This window comes from Lagenorhynchus albirostris, chromosome 15, assembly GCF_949774975.1.
Source record: "Lagenorhynchus albirostris chromosome 15, mLagAlb1.1, whole genome shotgun sequence".
NCBI classification, from domain to species: domain Eukaryota; kingdom Metazoa; phylum Chordata; class Mammalia; order Artiodactyla; family Delphinidae; genus Lagenorhynchus; species Lagenorhynchus albirostris.
The window spans coordinates 23,575,484-23,597,141 of record NC_083109.1 but is presented as its reverse complement, the minus strand read 5'-3'; the positions used below and the strand labels follow the sequence as shown (position 1 = coordinate 23,597,141).

Here is a 21,658-nt window from a genome sequence, read left to right as displayed (position 1 = left end):
CACCACTTAAGCCAGATTTATAGCCAAGGGATCCTGCTGGGCCCACACTACAGAAAGGAGTTATGTATAAAGGACATGACGCCCCAACGTGTGGGGAAGTGTGGAACAAAAGAAAAATGAGGAAATTAGCAACAGCACCTGTTAGTACCATTTAAGACCCCTTAAGTAGCTGAACTTCTTTACCCTTCTTAAGACGTTCCCACTCTTTGAGGACTAACAAGTGATTTGCAGTACAATGTGGTTGTTACATTTGATGTGTAGCACAAACGCGTAAGTGACAAATCTTATTTCACTAATCAAGAGCTGTGAGTGAACTCACACCCACCCCCACCCCAATTAGGAGGTTAGGGCTACAGAGACACCAGTGAGGGGGCTTCAGTCTAAGTAAAACTCATAGTGCTGGTTACCAGCAGGCTTACTATACAAGCAGGTAAAAGGGGAAAACTGAGAGCATCAAAATAGAGAGGGAATCAAACACCAAGGGGCAGTCTGTTTGAACATAGCATAGCTTGCTATATTGTAATACTGGGATGTGTTATGCTTATTCAACATCTTTAACTCTGTCCATATTTAATTATGTTCTCATAGCTCTATTTTCCCCAAATAGTCACCTCCTCCTTCTCTCAACATGAAATGGCAGGCCATCAGTTGACTAGGAAAAATGACATGAAACTATTAAGTCACTGAAATCACAGTCCAGATGTCCGGAACAGCTAGGGTGCCAACTCCAATGCTCTGCTGTGCTATTTAACCACTTCTCTACAGCTGGTGTTTGCTTAGTCTCTATGACCTAATGGTCAACATTTTTGCTGGGGAGAGGTTCCTGGGACTCTTGACAGAATTCAAGGAATATGGTTAATGAGCACTACACTACTTCCCTGTCCTCAGAGTTTTAGAGTGCTGCCCTCTGTCCCTGGGGCTGGAATGTTTGCATCAGGTGGCTTTTCGCCCCTTCAGTAGTAGAGCAATATGTAGAAAAGCAGCTGCCACCTTAGTTGCTTGTTGCTAGTTATGTTGATCCAGAAAACGACCCATATTCTAGGATGCTTGTGAGATCCTCTGGCACAAAATAGCTCAAGGCACCAAGGAACAGCACAGTGAAGAATTAAGATTTACATGAGCAGGCACCAATAAGAGATGAGCTTGCTTATTTGTTGAACAGAAGAGTTTTCCCAGAAAAGTCACTACAGCATCAGAGAACTGTGCCACCACGAGAGTACACTCTTTCCAGAACATTTTACAGTAAGTCAGTGTGATCTAAAGATTTTATGCTAAAAAGACAAAACTGATATCAAGCAATTTTTTTAATTAAAAAGGATAGCCATAAGTTTGGATTCTACCATATCCCGTAAAAGCTCTACTTTTGGGGGGTAAGGAGAATGGTGGCGATGCACAAAATTGATAGACTATTACTTGCTGTAAAACAATGGAAAGTAGACAACAATGCATTACAGAAGTTGAGTGATCACTCCTGAGCAATAAACGGAGACATATTAGCACATAGTCCACCCTTTTAAGATGGTAAACGCCATTCTGGATATCCTTAGGCAGCCGATTTCACTCTGTGATTTTTTCAAATGCTTAGTCAAACTGTCGTAATTTTAAAAACAGATCAGCAACTACCTGGAATTAATTATGTCTAGTCTAAACCTCTCTAAAACAAATTGGGTATTCAAACTCAAATACAGGCTAAAACTTTCATGATAAAGATAAAAGTTACAAACATTTTTCAAGAGTCTTGGTTAAAAGGAACAGCCCACTAATTTCTCTGCAAGTCCAATCCAGATTTTTTTTTTTTAAAGAGACTCTGCGGAGTTTACAGAAACTTTTTATTTGCTAATTTTTTCAGTAGAAGTTGAACCAATGTGGAAAGGACAAAACCAGAGCATCAATGTCGGAGAGCAGCTATATTTTTGATTCCTCTCCCCTCTTCCCCACCTCAAATACCTCACATACTAATGCAAAAACAAATAAGTAAACAAAAAAGAAAAACAAAGCTTTAGAGGTATGTGCAACTGACAATGTATTCTGAAAACTTGTTTTCCCATTTCCTAAAGTAATCAGTTTTAAAAAAACAATTCACAGCCCCCTTTAAAACTCCTTTTGTGAAAAGGAGTATCTGGCTTTCAGTTCTTTCTGAGTCCACATAACAAAGTGACTTGCTAGCAAAACTCATGTTAAGTCTGAAAAGGTGGATACCACAGATTTGACCTAGAGTCAAGATTCCTCCCTGCAGTTCCAGGTATCCTCTTCTTTCCACACTTCAGCATTAGCAGACAAGGATAAGCAACAATTGTTACCTCCAAGATCACCAAAGCCACCTTTCCAAAGGCACAAAATATTTTCAGGAGTTTTTAAAAAAACCCCAAATACCTGATGGTATAGCTCAGTAAAGTACTCGTGTACAGTTAAAGCATTAAAAGCATCAGCCTGTTTTATTTCGTGACAAGTTTATTGAACAGTATTCAAGACTTTATCTATATAAACAAAAATCTCTGCTGAATGAAGCCAAGGCAGTATTTGCTGGCACTGTTGTGGCCACATTGGCAATGAGTTATTTTATTGTGTTTGGTTTCTAAAGTTTGGACTACTACAGAACTGCCAGTAAAACAATTTAAATGTTTGCAAGAGTGGGAAATAATTTTTAAAAGTGATCACTGCCAGAAATTCTTTCCAGAAGATTTGACTAGCAGCAATTTTACATTTTCTTTACACATTTTTAAAGTGTTCTTCAACTGATGAGTGGATTTATTTTTAAACCTTGACCCACACCTCTACACAATGACGGAATCCAATAAAAGGGACTTTGAGTTTGATTAAGGCTTTCGTGCATCCTTATTTTTATCTATTTCCACCCAAAATGTATGTTTGCTTACTTCCATACACAGCCCTAGATTTTCATCCAGTGGGTTAAGACTGACCTAATTACACTGTTACCTCTCTGAAATTCTGAATAAAGTTTCCTAATGGAATTTCCACTAACAATGCTTTGACAACTTGGAGCACAAAGCTAGAAACTACATTTCACTTAACAGTGTTGCATTAAAAAAAAAAAGCCACTAATAATTATACATCCAAACTGCAGTGGAAACACAGAACACACCTCCAAATTTTGCTTACCAACTGTTTCACTAAAGTTCAGGAAAAGTTTACAAGTTTGCTTATTTATAAAATACATTTTGTAGATCTCTCTAACCCTTTAAGCTAAAAAAAAAAACCAAGCAAACAAAAAAATGGGGGGTGGGGAGGAAGGTTTAAACCTAATGGAAAAGTTTCTCTTCTATTAATGTCAGAGTCACCAAAAACAGGCAATAAAATTTACACATAAGATTGAAAATATCATGATAGTGTTTACAAATACACACCACTTTAAGTGAAGCTTTACAAATCCTTCATACCATACAAAGCAAATGAGAAAATAATGTAAAATTTCACCCCAAACCTAGTTCTTACGAGAAAATTTGCAGGTAAGAGAGGTATGAATAGTTGCACAGAACATATTTTCAAGAATTTTTTAAAAAGTCAAACTCCAATGCCCAGAACAAGATGAACAGTATGCTTAGCAGTTAGCACTATGTTAATAAGTCTCAGATACACAAAAATCAAGTACCAGAGGGCAAAGCATTTAATTACATTTCACAACAAGAGAAGCACTGTTGTGATTCAACCAAATATGAAACACAATTCTCTCCAATTTCTACACAAACCACTATTTTCTTAATTTATTTAATTTGATGAACAATGAAATCAAGTTTTCCTTTTCAGCATTAATCTAAAACGTAGAAATAACAAAGTAGTTGCAATAAAGTATATGAAATATTTAATAAGAACGTATGAACACATAACCAAAATAAACTGTGAAAAAAGATAAAAAGACTTTCATCTTCAAACAACCCATTTTTCTAAAATGAAAATAGTCAGCTTTCCAATGGGGAAAATAATCTGCAGTTGAAATAAGACTCCCAAGCAGCGCTGAAGTTTTTTGCACTCTGTCTTTGGAATGAGAAATGATTACTTAACAGAAAACTTAAATTGAACAGCATATACAAACATCATATTGCTTTTTTAGTTGAGGAGGCAATACCTAGTTATCTGTCAAAGCAAATTTGTATTCGTGAATTAGCAAAAGACCCACAACACAGCCATTTCTTCTTTGAAAGTCTAAATAATCCTTTCCCTAAACAAAATATCCTGTACTGTCAATCCTCTAAGATTGTAGTGATGAAAAAGCTTTCCAAATCTTAGCACACAAATGAACTGTTGCCACTCTTAACTCTAAATTACACGACGCTGTATTTCAGTGTTCCACTGAATTGCAACACCCAAAAGGCACTATTTTTCTTAAATAGAAAATATTTCTTTTAAAAGGCTGACCCCTTTGTAAGTAAATTGATTTGTAGGAAATGTTGGGGATGTTTCAAACCAAGACAGAGGCCCATGTAAAAGACAAAATTTGTTTTTCATGATATCTCACCAATCTCCCATTCCATGTTTATAATATAATGTGACACATCTTTAGAGCATTTTAACTAAGAAGAAAAGTAACTATAAGTAGAGCCTTTTGTGGCAGTGAGCAGGACGTTGTAAGGCAAATGTTTTCGTGACAAGGACACTCACCAACCAGAACCCACGTGGTCCTCCTGCCTTAGTCCTGAATGCCAGAGTATGAAAGGGCAAGGAGCCTCAATTCTCTCCCCTCTGGCAGCTGCACTTGTACTCTGTATAAGGAATTTTTGTAACCAGGCTCCTGATCAAACAACTAGACCAAAAAGCCTCCAATTAACAGGATTAAATATATATTGATCTATGGACCAGCTTATGGATCTTTTATTCTGTTAACACTACTGCTAACAAAGCTAACAATTTCAACTACAATTTTAAAGACCTATATATAATAATGCTTTCTTATGAATGGACCCTTTTTGTTTAGTTACAGGTCAAAATTTCACATAAATTTGGGACAGAAGGAAATTGCCAGAACATTAGTCCATCTTGGGCAAGACTTCAAATCAGGCATCTTAAACAATGACCATTAAAAGTGGTTTCTGGTTTTTGATGCCATCCAAACAACATGAACAATTTTTAAACTGACTAAAACTTGGCGGTCAAACCAAAAAGGCTCTGGTAGGTAGAGGACTCCATATTTTATTTTTGTGGCAAACGTCTTATTCCACACAGTTTTAAGTGTGACTGACATTAGAAATCAAAGTTCAAGGTTATAGCACAAACCAAGTGTGGAGTTTTATATTAGAAAAACATCAACAAAACAATTCTGCTCATTTACAAATGAGTCAATTAGGCAAATAAAGCAGCAACTTCAGAAGGACTGTCTATACAGCAAGAACCCTCAAGAAGCAATAAAGGTACATACAGTGAATCTGTATACAGAGATTTTATTCAATTTTTAAAGAAAATGAGGACTTTAGACAAAGCTTTGACCCTATAACAAAGCAAATCTGTCCAGCTTTAAACCAAATTCCAAGAGTAGCCAGCTTCTATTTTTCAGCAGCTGGTAAGAGCACCCTCAATGAGCTCTATTGACATTTCTATTTTCTTCACCCCATATGGTATAAAACAAAACCAATCTAGACTCCTGGATAAGCTTTATGTGGTCATTTGAGTTTTACAAATGGTTTCTCTAATAGTATGCCAAAATCATTTTTGTGTTCTCTCCGGAAAGCTTTACTGTAACATACAGCAATGTTTATCCTGGTAGTGAGTCTTCTGTAAACAGTAAACCAATGCTCTATGTTATGGAAACCAATCTATATGCAATTGAAACAATCCACAGGCTCTAACCTGGAAACACTAGGAAAACAATCTGAATGCATTAATCACAGCACTATGAAGACTATATCTACCCTATGAAGAACTGATGTGAACAGCTACCCTAATACGAGTTTTACTTTCCTAGAGCCAATAGGTCTGTCATTTAAGTCAATGACAGCAGCTGTGGCTTCATCCCGAGATTCGAAAGCCACCATAGCTTCACCTGTGGGCATACCTTTTTCATTGTATTTTAAACACACTGAGCCTGGGATCACTTGATAGCCATAAAAGAAATCTAAAATCTCATCAATAGACACAGTGAAGGGCATGTTCTGTACTTTGATTACTGTTGGTCCTGGTTTTCCAGAACTAGATCCAAAGCCAGGAGGACCACCAACATGGACTGGGCCTGGGCCTGGGCCAGGGCCAGGGCCAAAGGCTGGAGGCCCACTCAAATGCCCAGGGGCACTTCCAAGGCCAGGAGGGCCGCTTCCAAAGCCAGGGGGGCCACCTAAGCTACCAGGGCCATTTCCAAAATTCTGAGGGCCCCCTCCAAATCCTGGTCCACTTAAATTATTTGGTCCACCTCCAAAACCTGGAACATCCAGTCCTAGACCAGGCAAACCACTATTTCCAACTGAAGGCATTCCAGGCCTAGCATCACCAAAGGCCCCTCCTAATCCTGGAGGAGGGAGTGGTGGTCCAAAGGCATTTGACCCACCAAAATTACCAGGAAAGTTAAATGGAGGCCCATTGTTGGCCTCCTTAGATCCTACAGTCAAGAAGGCATGCTCTTCACCTCCTGCACTAGGCATTCCCGCACTAGGCATTCCCGCACTGGGTATTCCCACACCGGGCATTCCAGCACCGGGCATTCCTGCAGCAGGCATTCCCGTATTGGGCATTCCTGCATTGGGCATTCCCGCACTGGGCATTCCCACACTGGGAATTCCTGGAACTGCGGGATTACCTGGCACAGGCATCTTTAACCCCTTTTTTCCTTGGGCAGGAGGATTTTTCTCAATCTCTCTCATATCTTCTAGAGTGACTACATGAACAAAAGCTTCTCTCCCATTAAGTTTTTTACGGTGTAAGCGTTCAGACTTACGTGCATCATCTTCATTTTTAAACTGAACCAATGCCTGTCCTAGACCTTGCCCATTGTTATCAACAAGAACATGTACAGCATTTTCATCCACTGGGATTCCTTCTAGGAATTGGAGAACATCCATCTTGGTAATGCTGAAGGGAATATTTGTTATATGCGCACAGACTTTGGCAGAGGTGACATCCCCCTCCGGATTTAACATCATTTCCCTCTGGTCATAGCTGAAGTTCTGCAATCTTTTTCGAATCATATCTATCTTTTCTAGCATACCTTTCTTGGTAATTGGATGAACTTGAATAAAGCGATTGCCCATGTATTGTTTATGACGACAAAGAGCAGCCTTATAGTCAGCCTCATTCCTGAACTCTACGAAGCCTTCACCCGTTGCTTTCCCATTGGGTCCATAAGCAATATAAATACTATCTTCCACAATATCCAACTTTTTAAAAAAATCAATGACATGTTTGTTTTCTGCTTCAAAGGGTAGCCCTTTCAAGTAAACACAAAAACCAGCCTCGTGTGGTGATCTTGACCTTGACCTTTTCTGCCCACTGGGCGATTTTGACCTGGGAAGTGCCTGAGGAGGGGGATGGTTTTGTCCAGAAGGTCCTATACTTTGCTTAAAAGTGATATGGCCTCCAGCAGCTACCCACTGTCTCTCTGTGGCAGGACTAACTTCCACATAGCGTTGAATCATCAGCATTCTGTTTCGCTTCAAAGCTTCAAATGTATCTTGAGGGGAGAGAAACTTAACCAATCCATTCCCATTATTTCGACCTACATGATCTTTCAACAAATGCACGGCATCAACACGGAGCCCATGGAAAAAATCTCTGACATCATTTTCCATTGCAGAAAAGGGCATTCCATGCACACTGACATACAGATCATCAGGGTTGATGGGAAGTGGTTTCACACTGCTTTGAGAGTTCATCTGGATAGGGTTAACAGGATTCAATGGACCCAGAAACACAGGGTTCAGGTTATTGTTCAGATTCATAGGTGCTCCAGAGCCATTCATTCCAGCAGGTAGAGGTGCCACAGGTGGCGGGTTCAAGGGTGGCATGCCTGACATGGGTGGCAGTGGGGTCATGGGTGGCACAGAAGGGACTGGGGGTATTGGGGGCACAGGAGGCACAGGAGGCAATGTAGGTACCGGGGGAGGAACTGGTATTGGAGGAATGGACGGCATTGGCGGCAAAGATGGCATCGCTGGGATTGGAGGAATTGGTGGAGGTGGGACTGTGTTCATTGGAGAGGCTGTGCTCGGAATGGTTGAGCTAAACGTTGGGCTCCCAAAGGAGGCCCCCATATTTGGAGGAGCCGTTCCTATGCTGGCTGTGGAAAATGTCTGTACGTTTTTGTTGCTTTCATGAACAGAAGTGGCGGCAGTAACTACACTGGGTGAGGGATTATTAAAGTTGGGTACTGTCGTAGGCAAGTTTACCCTGCCACTCATTCCTGAACTAGGTGGAGGTCCTGATCTACTAGCATTTGCTGGTGGTATATCTAAGTTGGCAGTTTCAAAACGCCTACGACTCAGTTCAATCATATTCTGCATTTCCGTTTTACTACTCAACAATAGTGTTACTTTTGACCCTTTAATTGTACCACCTGTGCGCATCATACCAAGCCTTGCATCTTCATCAGTGGCAAAAACGATGAAAGCCTCACCCAGTTCACCCCCTACAATATGCACGCCCCCATCAGGGATGGTCAATCCAGAGAAGAAGTGGCGAATGTCCATGGTCCCCGCCACAATTGGGAGACCTTGCAAACGGATGACCACAGCCATGCTGCGCTGAAACCACACACACCTGCAGATGAGAAAAGGCAACGGCCAGGTCAGACTCCTGTTTATCACACCAAGTTTTCAGCTACAAGAATGACCATCTACCGTATTAGGCCCTCAAGTATTCCCTCAAACTATCACGAGCAATGTCGTTTTTTAAATTTGGATATTCTAAAACTGAATATTATATGCCATTTACAATGTAAAACCCAATTTCAACATCCAAAAGGCATTAATTCTGAAAACACTTAGAAGTTCAGCCCCAAGACTCAAAAATTTCAGGAAAAAACAACCATAGGACAAGAAAATCACCAATTATATCATCATTCAGACCACTAATTATTCAATAAGATTTAAAAGAAATGTGTAAGTCAAATCAGGAAACAAAGTTTAACAATCTACAGGGGAAAAGATACAAAGCATGTATCAAAGTTAATATTTAAAACTGGCTCAGCATCTTCCTTATAAACTTTTGACAACTTTGTAGAATTATTGGTATCATTTTATATGGCTTAATCTCAAAACAACAGAAACAAAGCGGGAATAATACTGAATTTCAAATAATACTTAACACTAAAGCAGATTCAAGTCTCAAATGAGAACTGATTTCATATTTCATCCTAGGATGAAACCACTTTATTTATTAAAAAAATAGCTTTACTTATTAAAGAAAATGACATATGGAATTACGTATTACATATAAGGTTAATACATACTAAGTATCCAGAAGAAATACTGAGTAAAACAGCCAAAATATCAGTTACCTGTAGTCATCATTCCAAAAAGTAGAACCTGGTTACAGTGCCATTCACCATGGCTATTTTAATTAAAACCCAGGTCCAAAGACTCATTCTCATGCCCTCCATTTAATAAAAAGTCTTGTTTATCCCACAGGGGAGGGCTGATAATGAAAAAGAGGGATTTTTTTATTTTTGAACTAGTGTACGAACTTTATTCAGTGGTTGTGACCCAAAATAACTCCTGTGGAATTTCTGGGTACTCACTAATCTCTGTAGATAATGTCCATTTTGATATAATCAAAAAAGAAAAGTTTCTCCCAGACTTAAATACAATTTCAGTATTTCAATTCATATGGTTTCTAAGAGTAAATGGAAGGGCAGCCATGTATAAAGTAATCCAAAACAAACTCTTGCGACTGAAAAAAAAATTAATTTGAAATTTATATGGTTAACAACAAAGGGTGTTATCCAAGCCATTTTTAAAATCAACTTTTAAATATAAACCTATATTAAACTGGCTCTGTGATCTTAGCAAAATTATGAATTATTTGAGCTTTGGTTTCATCACTTTCAAATGAGAACATTAGAAGAGCAAAGTTTCCTGCTCCAAGAATTCTGTAACTCCGTGAAAGTAGTTTTTCAATGTCAAATATTACATGAATACTAATTTAAGGCAACAAAATCTGCAATTATATCTCAATATTACACTTGCTGCACACAAAAGAGTAATATATTGTTTGGCTTTTACACTTTTCTCACACACACATACACAAAAATAAAAGCCACCTTCAAACTTAATCCAGAAAAATGGACTGGCAAACAGAAAACGAGACCGTATAAAACATTAGAAATTTGGGAAGGGGCGGGGGAAGCTTTCCATTTTTGGTCTGCAAGCGTCAACAAGAAAAATTAATACTAAAAACGTCATACCAACAGACTCTTTTGCCCTTATTTACTATTTAGCAGTCTTTAAGAAGTTCATCAAGAAGGTTCCGATTCATTGAATCAAATTCTCACTCCTTACTAACTCTAGAATATTGGCTGTACGCAAAGATGAGATAGCATTCCGTTCAACTTCAAAAATCACTTAATCACTAACTGGGGGAAACATCATGGGTAATCTAGATCCCCAAAACTTGAGAAAGAGAGAGAGAGATGTTAGTTTGCATTAGCACAATAAAATGGAAATTTGATATGGTCCCAAGAATTAAGCACAGGGCTAAAGTGACCTACACAATTAAGTCTTCAAACCATCTGCAGCTGAGGGAAGGGATTTAGTGAAAGTCTGTACAAGGTACATGTGAAAACATGATATTGAAAGTCTGCCCAAATTACCATCTAGAAAAGGGCTGAGTAAGCCAAAGCAGTGCACAAGATTTATTCATAAAGTCATCTAAACAGGAAGAGTTTTTAGGTTCTGAAAAACGTGAAGTAAGATATGCTATTCTGCTACAAAGTACCTGTTTGACAGATGAGTCATTTCAACCTATCTTGCTTGAGTCTACCTTAGTTATTTAACAAGAAGTTAGGTTCCAATCACTAAGGTTCCATCTAAAGTCAATTTGTACTCTAAAACATGACCCATTTTCTATACCTATTCCGCAAAGGAATATTAAAAAACCGTACCAATAACAAGCACCCATATTTGTAGTTAGTCTAGAATGCTACTGAGGGAGAAAAAACAGCTACTTAACTGCCTAATAATCAGGAATTCAGCAGAAGAAATGCATCCATAGAAAACTGACTCCCAAAGGAAGCAACAACTGTTCAAGACACCCAGTCCACCCCTCTCCCATCCCTCAAGTAAGCTTATTACAAACAAAAACCCACAATTTAGTTATTACACATATTTTCATGTTATTTAATAAGCTATCTCAATTTATTTTGTATAAAAATAAACCCTCTATTCAAAATCTCTTACCTGATAAAACAAGAGATGTATTTTCTTAACAAGAAGTAGAGGCCAAGTCAATCCTGTGGGCAACCAATTAAAACCAACTTTTAGACTGCAATAGAGAATAAATGGAGGCAAAAATCAATGCAGGAAACACAAAACACGCACAGGCCACACTGAACTGTATATTAAAGGGCGAGTCTGAAACCACTGGAGTACATCATTACAATGTATTAGGAAAAAAAAAAAAAAGACGTACCAAAATCCCACACGTTTATTATTTGGTTGCTTTCAAGTTGCTTTCTCTCAAAGCATTATATATTTACATACATCAAGAATGTGTCATAAATTAGCCCAAGAAAGAATCAATCGAAAACTAAAACAGTCATAAAGATCGGCTTCACAGCTGGTAATTGCTTTAATCACTTGATGATTAAACCAGTCCAGAAAATTCCATAACACAAGTCCAACGGCGACCTATTTCCTCAGGTTCCCACCAAATTTTTGATGAAAAAGCACAAGTTCACATAGTAACAGTTCCTGGACAAATTAAGTCATCAATTCAAGGATATTCATGGAAATTACTGCAATTACTCTTTCAACATTTTCCTTTGCACCAAAATAGCAATCGAACAACAAAAAAAACATAAGTGAAGTGAAAGGTCTGGCCTATAAGGACTAATTCCTGGCTAAAACCACTAGAGTTCAATATATTAAAGAAGAGTGCTTTTTCTTCTAACACCAAAATGGTTCCAAGAAACTTATTAAAAAAAAAAAAAAAAGTCCGGCATATTAAGAGTCCTTCCAAAGTAAAAACAGGTCACTCATCTTTCACTGGAATTTCTCCCAAACTAGTGAAGTTATGAACAATTTACAAGCAATTTATATGACCAAATGATTAGACAACTATATTCAAAAGAGTAGAAGAAAATTGTCACTGTTAGGTATAAGATTACCCATAGACACCTACTTAGAATGATGATGCTTATTTTTAACTATCTTTCAAGATCAAGATACCACCATTGAGCTTAATATTCATCACCAGAAAGACATATTCAAACGTTTTAGCATTACTCCAAACTTTTTCTAAAGAACAAGCTAAACATCACCTGGACAACCACTCAAATTACTAAAGAACAGTGTGTTTTGCCACAAAAAGCTATGCTGTATATCATAAGCAACACCTTCAGAAGCCCAGAGCATTGTGTTAATCTTTTAAATGTTGTACAATCGATCCTCTAGATCAATTAATTAAATTAAATCTAGAATTTAAATTAAATTAAATCTAGAATTTTAAGTCTTCATTTAAAAACAAGCCACATCTAGTAGTTTATCTAATGGGTCACAAAGGGAAATGTAAAACAGAAAAAAGCTTGCTTTACATAAAGTTTACACTCAACAGGGAAGAGCATAAATTATTGCAATATTTTTTTTCTAAATGTACAAGTTTAACTCTATGAGCCTCAGAATCAGGGTAATTTTTTAGTTAAACACTTGTGATGACTCCTACTGAAGATTCCAATTCAAAAGGTCTGGTGTGGGGCCAGGACCCATGGCCTGAAGGTAAGGGAAACAGGTTCCTCAGCCCCTTTCCTTCCAGATCCAAGAAGGTACCATATGTCCACTGGAGAGGAACAAGTTCGGGGTCAGCCAGTTAAGCCCAAAGAAAACATTCTAGGTCTACTCCCTAAAATGTTTACAGGGTTGCCAGAAATTACTAAACAAGGAGAAAAGGTGAAAGGCCCAGCTGAATTCAGCAAATCCCTAGTTCAACTCATTCAATTTAAAGTACAAAATCAATCTAGTCATAAATTTGTTAATCTTTTCTATTTCAGCACAAGGGAAGATACACCTCACCCCATGCCAAAGGAAAGTACACAGAAAGCTCAGGTTAGCAGCCAGAACTTCACAACTCTTGGTGTTATGGCTCTTCCTTCAAATAGAAACTGAGAACTCAAATACTTTTGTTTTCAACAAAAGTATTTTGTTTCAACGAAAGGGGCACAATAATATAATAGAAGTATCACTATTTTCCAGGAACCTACTTATTCCTGCGTTCTGTCAGCTAGCAACTGAATGTAGGATACCAGTCACTCCAGTGACTTTTAAAAATTCACTCCACTCACCTTTAAACTTTGGTGAGTTTTAGAAAGATAAGACTGAAACAATCCTAAGCAACAAAACACCTAAAATACATGTTTTACCTATTCAGAGAGCATAACGGAAAGAGAAAATGGGCTTGATTTGCCATTAAATCCATTGATGTACTTCAGAAGATCGAAGACAAGAAGCTTTAGTATACTTTTGCACTTTATCTTGAAAATTAAGCCACATAGTGGCTTTGTTTCTTACAAATTCCACATATATGCACAATTACAAAAAGCTACTACAAAAGTTTAGCATATTATTATGACAAGACAGATTTTCTTAAATACTAGCCATTCCAGAAACTTGGAATTGCAGGATAAAATGTCTGACAACAATCCTCTTTACCAGGAAGCCAAGGCAAAAATCAGAACTTGACCATTTCCACTCTTCATTTGGTAATAAACATCCAAAAGTGAATTTTAACTTTGTTCAATAGTAAGTCTTTGATCAACAAGAACCAGGGTACAGCAGACCTAAGTTCTTCAGATTCAAAAGAAACAATCACCCTTCAAATGTTCACCACAGAGATGAGCAACAGAGAACCAATCATAATGGGCACAATGCTACAAGCAGCATAATCATATTATGGTATGCATTATGGAAAAAAACACAGCTTCATCAACTTGATTTTGTCCCCATCCCCAAATGGAACACATTTCAGGTTCTGGGACCATTCTTAATAAAACAATTCTTCTGACACTGAGGGAGATATAAACCTTTGATAGCATGTTACTCAACTTTCCCATTAACCTCCAGTCAGTACTCAAAGACAGCAAATCAAAAGACATTTCTAAATAAGATATTTACTCTCTTGCCAAAAACACTACAATATTAAGTTATTTTTCAATCCCCCCCAAATGCCAACAAAAATGTTTACTTGCTTTAAACTTCAAAGAAACAATATTTCTTCTAACCTAGCCAACCACATTCACCCTCACTACTGGTTTTAAGGCTTTAAACTTAATGAACTAAACTCTATGCAAACCAAAATGTATATGTGTGGTGGTAGTAAAATCTGATAAAACTAAAGATTGATTTTTCTTAGTTGACCTAAAACACTTAACAATATTCACTTATTCACAAATATTCATCAAGCAGTTATGGGCCAGGCAGAAGATTACAGAAATGGATGACAGTCCCTGCATTTTAGGGAGGGATATCTAAAAACATCTTTTGTGCAACGGTTACTGACAGTTCTTCCTACCTCATCTACAGAAGAAAATATTCAACTGAAATGATGGAGTGACCATCTACAAAATGGAATAAAAACAGCATGAACGTTGTCGGTGGATTTCAGCACCTGGAACACACTGGCCCACAAAATCAAGTTTCACATCCACAGATTGTACCAACAACCCCCAAACTCACGCAAAAATCAAGTCATTTGGTATGTCAAAGAAAGTGAAAGAAGCCTGAAGTTTTCTGGTATTAGCACATAACAGTATGTTCCAAGTAACTACCACAATGGTTTCTAAAGCTTCACATTTTTCACCTAACAGATATGAACATAAGAAAAATTGAAATTATGCATCACAATCCATAAACAAAATAATCAATATATAATCAAGCATATAAATGATATAAAAATGCATTCCCTGCGTCATTTTTTCCAGCAATAATACTAAGCACATCCTCAACTTTTATATAAACACGCCAAACATTTTTCTTCAAATATTAATTACCATAAATTTTTTTAACCACCTGTAACAGTTCTTCCCAATTGTTTTAATATTCTTGGAAAATGCCTGAGCACAATTTCCTTCCACTAAATCCAGAATCCTCCACGCTATCAAAACTACCAAATTTCAAAACAAATACAACCAGTCTTGTATTATATTTCTATAATTAAAAAACAAAATTCAACAGGAACGGCCTATATATCCAGACTTCTAGGATTTTTTTCTTCAACTGCAAAGGCTCTGAAATGCATCAACAATGTAAACTAGATAACAAAGTCCAAGGCAATTCATGTTGCTAGTACTGCATTTTACAAAAATTATACCATTTACAACCATTCAAGCAAGAAGCTCTAAAAGAAATACTCGTCACAAGTCTCTCCTTCAACAAAACCTTCAGTTGCAATCACATTTTTTTGTTAGTAGCTTATATTGACTGGCATCACCCTAGTCTTAAATAATATAAAATGGTTCCTGCCAACTATCCCAATTTACATTAGGTCATCTCTGGGAATCCGGAGTCAAGGAGGGTTTTAGAGTCCAGAAACCTCTCTTACGGAGCCTGCTATTTTCAGTATACAACTCTCGGCAGGTTCAGGGCTGAATAACCGAGAGTAACCCTCACCGGAGCTCAAATTTTTCACTATAAATCACACATTGGAAGCACACATACAGTCCATGCACTTACAATCTAGCAGCTAAGCCTCCTGCACTAGTGACCATCCCCGTCATTAACCTGCAGATTCTCAAAGCCCCTTCACCCACTTCACGTGGCCGAAAACTACCACCTCCAGCCTTCAAAAGAGAAACTCAGTTCACTCTCCATCAAAATCACTCAGCCTCCACATCCCATTGGACCTCCTCCTTCTTCGATGCTGGAGGCTCTCTCCCAAGGGACGCGTAAAGGTGATGCTCTTAGCAGCCCCCTCCCTACTCCGGGACCAAGAGGCCCGGGAGGCGGACTCACCCCACGCTACCGGGGCCGGCTTCTCAAATTAACGACACCCCGGAGGGTAAGCCCCGCCCCAACGCTGGGCTTTGGAAGCGTTTCACTGCAACCGCCTCCACCTTAAGGCCAAGAAGGCGGCCAATTCCGACTTCCTTCCTACACTCACGGGAGAGCACCGACTACAGCTCCTTTCCCCCACGTGTGTCCAGAGACTGTAGTCCCCTTTTTCTGGTAGGCCACCGGGGCCTCCATTCCACTTCCGGTGGAGGGAGTGTCCTCACTACGATTATCTCCTCACTTCGGGGCACAGTTAACCTCTGCCCCACGTGGGGGCATAGAGAATCTTGCTCATTCGGGATGTAGTGTATTTTCACTGCAGTTCCCGTTCGTTCGCAAGCCGCTGGGCCACCCAGTTCTGGCCTCCTCCCTCTCAGACCACGGGGGCGTCCTCGCTACGGCCTCGTCCCCTCTTCGGTAGGCAGGCTCCTCCTCTCTTGTGTCCTACTTGCACCCTCTCAGGACCGAGAGGCACAAGCGGCGCCCCAGGCCCCTCGCAGCCATGCCCCGACCCTTCAGCGTAGGGCGCTCACTGCGGCGGGCTCCGAGGCCTCCGAAGGCCCCGCCCCGGGCCACCAAGGGGCGGCTCGAGCCCCGCACAGCCCCGCCCGTTCCGAGGCTGCGGGAGTCTTACCGGGGAGAGCTGCGCGGCACCCGAACCCAGACCCGAGTTACCCCCCGCGCGAGTGCCTCCGCCCCGCGGTCGGTAGCCCCAGCCCGAACGGCTTCCCGGAGCCCAGAGCAGCCACCACCTCTTTCGCCGCTTCACAAGATGGCCGCCGGCCCGCTCCGCAGCTCCGCGTTCCAGAAAGGGCGGGATGGAATGGTTGACGTCACGGGGCGGGGTGGGGCGGTGCAAGCGCGCGGAGGTTCTCGGGTAGCTCCCGGAAGTTGCTTGTGTTTGTGGCAGAGGAGCTCGGCGACTTTTGCTTGCTAGCTCCGCCTTAAGGGAGTGAAGCTGCTTGTTGGAATCCGAACAGTATCTGGCGTTGGGCTTCGTGCAATTGCTTCACTTCTTCGAGCCTCTGCGAAAGGAGGGAAATACTGCCTACCTCGCAGAATTGTATTGAGGATTAAATGGACCACAAAATGGTGCCTAGTTCTACTGATGATGCCCTGACAGAAGAAGCAAAATCTGATTCTTTTTTTCCCATTTAAAAATTTCAATCCAGGACTTCCCTGGTGGGGCATTGGTTAAGAATCCGCCCGCCAATGCAGGGGACACGGGTTCGATCCCTGGTCCGGGAAGATCCCACATGCTGAGGAGCAGCTAAGCCTGTGTGCCACAACTACTTGTACCCTCACTTCTGGCTCAGTAAATTCCTTTTTTTTTCTTTCTTTTTTTTTTTGCCGCACCACGGCATGCAGGGTCTTAGTTCCCCCACCAGGGATCGAACCCCTGCCCCCTGCCGTGGAAGCGCAGAGTCCTAACCACTGGACTGCCAGGGAAGTCCCTGGCTCAGTAAATTCTTTTACCGCCCGCGTTGCCATCCCCATCGCCACACTCCGCGGCATTTTGGTGGCGGGTAGGGTGCTCTCTCTGCCCTTTCCGATCTGTCTTCCACCACGTAGCGATCAGCCTACTGACTCCAAGCAATTGAAGGTCCCCAGCCTGGGCTACTCCTCGGCGGGAGGTAAAGGCCTGCGGGACGGGACTCCGACTCGCTGTCGACCGAAGGGGTACGTTCTGGAAACGGTCTTTTCGCCTCTTCAACACTGCCTATGGTCTGAGGTCCCTGGAGACCGGGGATTAAAGCGTCCTGGCCGAGGCGACTCTTCCGAAGACCTAAAACCCGGTCCCATACTGAGCGACCATTCCTGCCCGATGGGGTGGCAGTGTCCTTTGGCCCTAGCCTTGGGACTCTTCACTTCCAACGGCTGGCGCAGTCGGCAGCAGCAGCTCGTTGGGGCGAATCCAGGCACACTGTGAGATCCCCTTTCTCTTTACATCCTCCCTTGACGACCGTCCATCCTGATCCGCCAACATCTCCAGGTACTTCAAACGAGTCGCCACAAAACCAGTGAGTTTCCCCCTCTGGGTTGGCCCGAGACCCACTTCCCTTCCTGGTCTTGGGGTGATCGGCCGGGCCTCAGGAAGCCTCTGTCAGACAGAAGGCGCCTCAAGAGGTCCTCTGTTCGGGGGTAGCCCCAGTCTAGAGTGCAACCTCAGGTCCCTCGCGGACAGGGCATGAGGCCTGTTTCCCTCTAGGGATGCCTTTTGTTGTTTGGTTTTGTTTTGTTAATGTCTATTTATTTGGTTGTGCCTGGTCTTAGTTGCAGCAGGCAGGCTCCTTAGTTGCGGCTCGCTGGCTCCTTAGTTGTAGCACGTGGGCTCCTTAGTTGCCGCTGGAACCTGGGTCCCCGGCACTGGGAGCGTGGAGTCTTATCCACTGCGCTACCAGTAAGTCTCTAGAGATGCCTTTTCGGTAGACGCTGTGCCTGGTTAAGGTCCAATATGGGTCTAACACCCTCTATTCTTGCTGACTCACCTTTGGGATGTATTCTTAAAAATTGGACTTGGAAGTTCCCTGGCAGTCCGGTGGTTAGGACTTCGCACTTTCACTGCTGTGGCCCCGGGTTCAATCCCTGGTCTGGGAACAAAGATCCCCAAAGCCTCCCACAAGCCGCACAGTGTGGCCAAAAAAAAAAAAGATTGGATTAAATTTGATTTCCAAACTCTCTCCGACATTTGGTTCCGGATCAGGAGGTCTGGCCTCTCAACAGGTCCCTAAACTATAACACCATCCTGCAGCTTGATCTCTTTTGTCAAAACTCGGGAAGGACTCTGAGGTCCCCTACATTCAGGCCTTCATGACCCTGTCACAAAACCCCAAATTATGACAAACCTGTCGCATATGCCTCTCCAGATTCTGCCCTCGAAGCCTGACACAGATATTCTCCAACATCCCTCCTTTAATCTCCCACGCACTCCTCTTAACCCACTCCCCTCCTACCGCTCCCCATTCCTATCCCGACACCCTCTCACCTTCCCACCCCCGTTCAGGTGCCTCATATCTGAACACCCTCAACCCCCTGAAAATCTCTTGCCTCTCCATGAGGTGGCCAATGGAGAAAAGGGCACTATTCAAGTTCACATCCCCTTGCCTATGTCTGACTTGTCACAAATCAAAACTAAATTGGGATCTTTTGGTTGGGACCCCACCAATTTTATTCGGGAATTCAGAGGAACTCACGGTGGCTTTCGATCTGACCTGACAGGACATCTATGTTGTCTTGACCACCTGTTGTACCCTAGAGGAAAAGTCCTGTATTTGGTCCCTAGGGTGGGCTTGGGCAGATGAAGCACATGCCTGCACCCCTGACAATGCCCATCCACCTGGGGCTGTCCCTGACACAGAACCAAATTGGACATATCAGGCCACCGACACAGGGCCTACATAAGGACAAGGCCGCTGAGATTACATGATTACCTGCCTAATTGAGGGGATAAAAAAGGCTGTCATCAAGCCAGTAACTTACAACAAACTTCATGAAATAACCCAGGACTTCTCTGAAAACCCTACCTTATTTCAAGCCCGCTTATCTGAAACTATGCATAAATACACAAACCTAAACCCTGAGAGTCCAGAGGGACTAGCTATTCTGGCCGTTCACTTTACCAGCCAAGCTTCACCTGATATCAGACAAAACTCCAAAAACTTGGGCTTCCCTGGTGGCGCAGTGGTTGGGAGTCCGCCTGCCGAGGCAGGGGACGCGGGTTCGTGCCCCAGTCGGGGAGAATCCCACATGCCGCGGAGCGGCTGGGTCCGTGAGCCATGGCCGCTGGGCCTGCGCTTCCGGAGCCTGTGCTCCGTGGCGGGAGAGGCCACAGCAGTGAGAGGCCCGCGTACCACCAAAAAAAAAAAAAAACCTCCAAAAACTTGAACAGGGACCCCAAATTCCCTTTGCCGTCCTATTAGATACGGCCTTCAAGGTCTTTAATAACCGGGAGGAGGCCTCGAGAGTCCAAAGGGCTAAATGGGAAGATGAAAGAGGTAAACAAACGGCAGGCCCAATACATGGCAACCGCAATTGTTAGCTTGCTGTCCATTTCGGGCACCCCCATGGCTTGTCCCAGCCAACCAAAGGGGACAGCCGCCCTGGCCCATTCCTGCTTCCACTGCAGCCAACCAGGGCTCTTCAGCTGGGAATGTTCCAAGCCTCTAGGGCCTTGTCTCAACCGCAAGCAACGTGGCCACTGGAAACGCGACTGTCCCTCTCTCCCTCAAGGGGGAGGGCCATCCCCCACTCAAAGGCCCCATGCGCCACAGGGAGGTCCCCAAGCCCCAAGGGCCCCTTCCCAGGGACAAATGCCCTTGACGCCCAAGGGTGACCAGAAGAGACCATAAAAGAAGCCCAGTTTCTCTCCCCCAGCAGACCCCCTCTTGGTCTCGCCTGCTGCTCCCTTGCAGTGTATTCAATAAATCTCGCTTTCTACCCTCACTTCTGACCCAGTAAATTCTTTTATCACCTGCGTTGCCAGCCCCATCGCCGCACTCCACGGCAATAATGCCATCAGCAGCAACATGGATGGACCTAGAGATTATCATACTAAGCAAAGTAAGTCAGAAAGAGAAAGACAAATACCATATATTACTTATATGTGGAATCTAAAATATGACACGAATGAACGTATCTACGAAACAGAAACAGACTTACAGACATAGAGAACAGACTTGTGGTTGCCAAGGGTGGGGGGGCGAGGATTGGGAGTTCGGGATTAGCAGATGCAAACTAGTATGTATAGGATGGATAAACAACAAGGTCCTACTGTATAGCACAGGGAACTATATTCAATATCCTGTGATAAACCATAATGGAAAAGAATATGAGAAAGAGTATATATATGTTTAACTGAGTAACTTTGCTGTACAGCAGAAATTAACACAACATTGTAAATCAACTATACTTCAATAAAAATTTTAAAAATATCTGTGTGATGTACTCTAAAATTTTTTCTCTCACCCTTTCTAGTGCTGGTAACATCCCACCTGTGGTTTCAGACCCACAAATGGAAAAATTCTACTCTGGCTATTTTGGCCTTCTCTCAGTTTCTCAAACACACCGTGTTTCTTTATGCCTCAGGCCCTTTGCTCTTGCTGTTCCTTCTTATTCCTCACTCATCCCTAGCTCTTTCGATGGCTAGAAATCATGTTTTTTGCTTAACACCTGCTCAAAAAAATCTTTCCTGGTACACCCAGCATGGTAGGTTTTCTCCATTACTTCCCCTTACCACTCTATTTCTGCCACAGCACTCATCACAATCTATAATAGCCTTTTTGTTTAATTCTTACTTTCTGTCTACTAGAATGAAAGCTCAATGAGGGTCCTTTTTGATCCTGTTAACCAGTTTATCCCCAATATCCAGAATAATGTCAGGCACCTGAGAGGCATGCACATTGTTGACGGAAGAGATAGGCAAGCAGACTCAGCTATGGAAATCAAGTGGAGTGGTAGTCTTACTCCACAATTCCCAAGTACAGATTGGAATTCTCCCTGAGCCTCTCATAAAGTCACAGAATAAA

General features: G+C 41.8%; 1 protein-coding gene across 10 annotated transcripts in view; it reads right to left on the bottom strand.

Moving 5' to 3' along the window:
- Positions 1-16,945, bottom strand: part of LOC132506103 (RNA-binding protein 12) — a 38,503-nt gene extending 21,558 nt beyond the window's left edge. The window contains exons 1-3 of one of the 10 annotated variants that reach the window (XM_060124551.1): positions 16,768-16,917; positions 11,331-11,415; positions 5,898-8,694 (exon numbers count right to left, since the gene is read on the bottom strand). In XM_060124551.1, the coding sequence (XP_059980534.1) occupies positions 5,898-8,672 (2,775 nt within the window). In that variant the 5' untranslated portion in view covers positions 8,673-8,694; positions 11,331-11,415; positions 16,768-16,917. Of the gene's footprint in view, positions 1-3,602; positions 8,695-11,330; positions 11,416-16,767 lie in introns of those variants that run through there. The other 9 variants (XM_060124543.1, XM_060124542.1, XM_060124544.1 and 6 more) reach the window with 9 other exon arrangements.
- Positions 16,946-21,658: the final 4,713 nt, after the last annotated feature.